General features: G+C 45.0%; 1 protein-coding gene across 1 annotated transcript; it reads left to right on the top strand.

The window, feature by feature from the left end:
* The first annotated feature begins 535 nt into the window (after positions 1-535).
* LOC100273044 (uncharacterized) lies at positions 536-4,801 on the top strand. The gene is made up of 12 exons (NM_001147493.1): positions 536-624; positions 723-857; positions 965-1,020; positions 1,837-1,902; positions 1,990-2,097; positions 2,427-2,493; positions 2,703-2,787; positions 3,260-3,420; positions 3,578-3,679; positions 3,762-3,984; positions 4,156-4,313; positions 4,408-4,801. Exons 1-11 carry the CDS (start codon positions 622-624, stop codon positions 4,299-4,301), a joined length of 1,152 nt encoding a protein of 383 aa, NP_001140965.1. The 5' UTR covers positions 536-621; the 3' UTR covers positions 4,302-4,313; positions 4,408-4,801.
* Positions 4,802-5,891: the final 1,090 nt, after the last annotated feature.

Raw genomic sequence — 5,891 nt, 5'->3', positions numbered from 1 at the left:
CTGCCTTCCATGCAATGCGAGAATGGGTTGGCCGTTGCTCGTTGGCGATGAGAAATTTATGACACGGAGTGTTTGAATGTATTAAACTAATAGTCAATAGTCTAAAAATTACTAATAAAAAAAGCTAGCTAATTATTAACTAATTTATTAAAAGTATCTAATAGTTGAACTATTAGTTACATCGTTCAAATGTTTCCAACTAATTTTATCAATTAATTATTAACACTAATGCTTTCAAACAATCCACCGCGCACAATTCATTCCTCTTCCTGCGACCACAACGATGTTTCCTGCGACAGCAACGATGTTTGTTGGGTTGGTGAAGCGAGGGAGTTCGAATAATCAGTCCTCAGTTCCTCACGCATGTGGCACGCGATGGGCCGGATCTGAGGTTGAGACGTTGAGTGTGCGATCCCGTTGGCATCTCGACAAAGTTTGGTGGGTCCCACCGCAGATCCCGGCCCGGTAGGTACTAGTTCCGCCGTCCCCCCTCCCTAGTCTCCGGGGAGGACCGTCTCGGCCGAGAGAGTGCGCTCGTCGACTCCACTCAGCTCTCTCGCTCACTCTCCTCCCCCAAGGTCCTAGAGACAGGCAGCCGGCGAGGCGCGCCGCCGCGAAGCAATGGCAAGTTGCACGGGTTTCCTATTCCCCGCCGCCGCGGCCTCTCGCTCCCCTCTCTCTGCGCGGCCTGCTGACTCCCGTCTCCGCGTTCGTTCTCCCAGGATTTCAAGGGGTTCTGGGAGTCCAGATTCGGTGGCAAGAAGGAACCCGAGCCGGAGCAGAACGGGCACGCCAACGGGGTCCAGAACCAGAAGAGGACCTCCGATCTGGCGGTCTACGAGCAGTTCGAGCAGCAGGTGTGGACTGCAACACCCCGGCCTGTGATCCTCTCTGTTTCGTCCCGATGCATGCAGGTGTTGTTGGCTCGGTTTGGTTGTTTGATCCCGGTACCATCTTGTTTCAGGCCAGGCAGACCCAGGTCCGAGCCGCCGCGATTCGCGACGGAGACGCTGATGTCATGTGAGCACCCTTGCTTATCTTCAGCGGTGCTGCGATCTACTTACCCCTTAAGCACCGCGTTTCTTATGCTGCATGTGATGCCGGGTTGCTGAACAGATCTTTAGCAAGTAGGATTGGGCAATGGATGTAGGTTGCTGGGAAATAATGGGGGTTTCCTCGGTGAATAACTAACTTTCTCGGAATGCTTTTGGTGGGGATACGGATAGAGAGATTTGCGATTTAGTTGACCTCCTGATACTGGTGTAGATAGAGTGGGGTGCCGAGTCAATTCAATTTTAGCTGCTTCATTCAGTGAATGCATGAATGCCTTCCCACTGAGCGCAGTGGGAGAAGCCTTCCCACTCACTTACCACTTAGTTCTGGTTTCGACGCAGACTCTTTGCATTTTGCAGGGTACTTGCCTCTGTTATTCCTCTCCAGATCTCACTTACCACTTATATAGGACCCGCAAGCACTGTGTTCTGTCCATTCACAGGATGCATGAATGCACATGCAGTCCCTTGCATGTTGTGTGTAGCTTAAACATCATGCGACATACATAGCTCAAACGGGAATCATAGGTCGTGGTCCTTGTATGATTTATTTCTTCGAAAGAATGGAATATGATGATGCTTAGTAAACAAGGACATAAGTAAAAATCATGACACAACTAACTGTTGTGGAACTGCTTAATTTTTTACTTTCTTAAGATTTACTCAGGTGACCATGTGGGATTCCAACACTGTTATGTCATGATGTTTTCTCACGTTTAACTTTAAGTTGTTCCAAAACATTATACCTTCTTGAAGATCACACTTTTGAATGCGACTTTTGTAGCCAGAAGCCCCTTCTACCTTCATTTGAGTCAGCTGAAATGCGTAATCTCGCAGAGACATTGTTGAGGTAATCTAAACATCATTGTGGCTTTAACATTCAGGGACGGTGTGGTCTAGCTGTTGAAACATTTTATCCCATCATTTGGCCTTTCAGGGATATTATTCGCGGGAGCCCAGATGTGAAATGGGAGAGCATCAAAGGACTGGAAAATGCAAAACGCCTTCTAAAAGAGGCTGTTGTCATGCCCATAAAGTACCCAAAGTAAGTTAGTTATTTCTTGCTAAAAGTAAAATAAATCTAAGGAGAATTTTAATATCTCAACATGATAATTCTTACAGCTGTTATCTGTTTGCTAATGGTAAGAAGTGCTGAAGTTAAATATATTATTCTTGCCTTCTTTTGCTCAAAGCATGATGTTTTAATTTTGATATGAATCAAATTTACTGAAAATGTTAAAAACCAGTTCATGTCTTGTACTGCACAAATTGGATAATAATATGGATACAAATATACAATGCTAGGCATATGAATGAGTGCCAATCTTTCTACTTTTTCACTAATTCTATGTGTACTGTTTGTGCTGTTTTCAGATACTTCACTGGTCTCCTTTCTCCATGGAAAGGCATCTTACTTTTTGGCCCCCCAGGGACAGGAAAGGTTTGTAAATGCATACATATCTAATATGCTAATCCTGCAGATTTATGTCATCCATGTATCGAGGTTTTTTCAATTCTTTCCTTGTCCTTAGCTGTGGCTACAGTTCTACGGTTCAGAGTCACTATTATGTTGAGCATTTGGTATATTCTCATGCACTTATCCCTGTACAAAGACATGCCTCTCAGTTTTAACTGGATCCTGTTCTTTAGACAATGCTGGCAAAAGCGGTCGCTACTGAGTGCAAAACCACCTTCTTCAACATTTCAGCATCATCAATTGTCAGCAAATGGCGTGGTATGGCTTTTTTACACAAGTCCTGGTTGCGTCTTCACATTCTTTTCTGTTACCAATGTAATTCAACTTTCAGCTGTCAGTTAATGTCATGAAACATATGCATTGCTGTAGTCAGTGGAGTGTAATTTTAGAAGAACATGAGGATTGTTTTGTTCTCAAATCCTCGTTATCAAGTACAGATATAGATTTTACTTTTGTATTCTCATTTACGATTGAAAGATCCTACTGCAAGTGCAGCTCTTGTTACCATCCTATACATACATTACCCTGACATGATTCATGACCTATCATTACTATGTTAGTACCAAGTATGAGCTGAAAGTTTGCACAGTCAATTGGGGTCGCTTCAACAATATTTTTTTTCTTCTCAAATCCTTGTTGTTCTTAAGTATAGAACTATATTTCACTCTTTTTATTCCCATTTCTCTATTAGGACTGGAGAATCTAATGTCTTTTTCATATGTGAGTGCAGGAGATTCAGAGAAGCTTGTCAAAGTTCTGTTTGAGCTTGCTAGGCATCATGCACCATCCACAATATTCCTTGATGAAATAGATGCTATCATCAGCCAGCGTGGTGAAGCTCGCAGTGAGCATGAAGCTAGTCGTCGCTTGAAGACTGAGCTACTTATTCAGGTTTCTGCTTGTTTGGTGATGTCAAGTATAAATTAGTTAGCCCAGATTTGTAATACCTGATTTCTTGTTTCATGTCTTCTCCTGGCTTGAATTGTGCCGTCAAGTAGTGTCCCTGGGCTAAATGTAACATTTATGTTTATGCCAATGTCTATTGCAGATGGATGGTTTGACAAAGACAAACGACTTGGTATTTGTACTTGCAGCTACAAATCTTCCCTGGGAATTGGATGCAGCCATGCTCCGCCGGCTTGAGAAGCGGGTATGTCTAGTAGTTGATTTACATTATCATATAAGTTGACAAATGGATTGATCTCACCTCTGTTTGTGTCTCTGTCCATCAGATTCTTGTACCGCTTCCTGAAGGTGAAGCAAGGCAAGCGATGTTTGAGGAACTTCTGCCAGCAACTACCTCAAAGTTAGAAATCCCGTACGACATACTAGTTGAAAAGACTGAAGGTTACTCTGGTTCAGATATTCGTCTCGTGTGCAAAGAAGCTGCCATGCAACCACTGAGACGTCTCATGTCAGTTCTTGAAGCCAGTGACGAGTTGGTTCCGGAGGAAGGTAATTTTTTGGTTCTTTTGTGATTTTTGTTGGAATTTTCTTTTATGTATCCAGTTAATTTGTACCATGTTAGTTTAAAAACACAAAATATAGGTCCTTGAGTTACGCGTACTATTATCCGCAGGCCCAATGAACATATCTTACATTTCTGTGTTTTTTACGGGTTTGCAGAACTGCCTGAGGTTGGCCCTCTGAAACCTGATGATATTGAACTTGCATTAAGGAACACTAGGCCGTCAGCACATCTCCATGCGCATCGCTATGAGAAGTTCAACCAGGACTACGGTAGCCATGTCGTTTGTTCAGAGCTAGCATGATCTTATTATCGGGTAAAGCTTTCAAGCCTGACGAAATCTGCCCAACCGTAATGTGTGCTGAACGGAAACTGTTTTTTTTCCTTACTGAAAACATGATCTCTTGCAGGTTGATGTTTCGTTCAATCATGGAACCAGAGCAGAGCTAATATATGTCCTGCTCCGGCGCATCAGTTTGTTGGCATGTTGATGGGGGTCGCGTGTTGTCAAAACGGTTGCTGCGCTGGTAACGCGACTCCCAACATATTGCAGTTTCCCTCTGGCCGCAGTACCTTGCATTTTGCATGGGTTAAAGTGCGAGGTGCAGGTGCTTGCTGCTCAGATCTATGTGGGCATGTGGCTTTGTTCATGCAATCTGAGATTTTCCCGAATCCTTGAACTCAGAAAAAAAAGATTCGTTCTCTAGTTACGTGTCTAATAAATGTTAGTTACCCTGCAGAAAAGTACACTCTGGTTTATATTTAAAGGAAAACGAGCCAGAGAGCTTGTATAAGTTTCTTCTGATTGTTGGTGTAATTACCCAGCTCGTTAAACCAAGCTTTAACAACAAATTCTTGCATGTTGTGGTCAACTGCTATCCAATGTCCAGTGTGGCTTGTTGCTCTTGGCTAGTCAGCGAAGCATCCCGTGCGCCGCCACGTCCAGTGCCTTTCAAGTTTCAACACCCCTGCAGTCGCTTTCTTCCCAGTTCCAGGCGAGAGCCTCGCTTTCCTGTTTGACATCGGCCGTGGCAGACGAGCAATCTGCGTATACTCGAGCGCTCATTCTCAACCGGAGCCTGGTATCACCACCAGGTAGACTGGCAGAGCGTCGCTTGAAAGAGGCCTGGGGCTGCTTGTGCCCGCCGCCAAGGGTCACGGAGCCGTTCGATTTATCTGGCTAGCCGGTAATCAGTGGTGGCCGGTTTTGTGTTACCGATTTTTATAGTTTGAATTTAGAATATTTTGTAAATTTTGATAAAATAAATAATGTCAGTTTTTGTATAAATACTATGGATTATTTGATGACTTTCTAAAAAACCAAAATTTAAAATCGCAACAAAATGAAACTAAAAACCAAACAAGTTTTGTAAAATTTAAAAATAAAAAAGAAAACTCTTTCGGTTGTTCAGTGGTCACAGAAGACTCGTTTATCTCTATTACTCTATAAGACGTTAGTATAGACGTACACAATCTGTGGTGCACGGTTCTGCCCCCGACGGCCCCCTCCGCGCCATCCTCGCCTGCAAGCCCTCACGATTCCAGCGCCGTCGTCGCGATGCCCGTGCACGCGCACCCCCTCGTCCCCTCCCCTCGGCGCCCCTCGCTTCCACCCGCCCCGACGCCCCCCGCCCCCGTCTTTCCCTAGCCGCAGCCTTCACCTCGACAGAGGACGCACGGCCGCTGCGCCCGCCCTGCTCGCGTTGACCCCCCTCCCTCCCCCGATAGTCGTCGCCGTTCCATTTTCCCCAACCCTCCACGCCCTTCTCCAAGAAACAGAGCGACGAGATCGACCCAGGATCGATCGTTCAGAGATGATGATGATGGATTCCGCGGAGCATCAGAAGGTGTGTGCCCCTTCTCCCGTCCTCGTCAACAACGCTTATCCGCGATG

This window comes from Zea mays, chromosome 3 (genome assembly GCF_902167145.1).
Source record: "Zea mays cultivar B73 chromosome 3, Zm-B73-REFERENCE-NAM-5.0, whole genome shotgun sequence".
Taxonomy (NCBI): Eukaryota; Viridiplantae; Streptophyta; class Magnoliopsida; order Poales; family Poaceae; genus Zea; species Zea mays.
Note: the sequence above shows the minus strand (reverse complement) of the source record. Positions and strands in the feature narration are given on the sequence as shown.

Excerpts from the sequence above, each read along its gene's own strand:
- LOC100273044 (NM_001147493.1), top strand. Across the intron at positions 2,494-2,702 it reads GCCCCCCAGGGACAGGAAAG|ACAATGCTGGCAAAAGCGGT; the intron begins GTTTGTAAATGC and ends CCTGTTCTTTAG. Across the intron at positions 3,680-3,761 it reads TCCGCCGGCTTGAGAAGCGG|ATTCTTGTACCGCTTCCTGA; the intron begins GTATGTCTAGTA and ends TCTGTCCATCAG.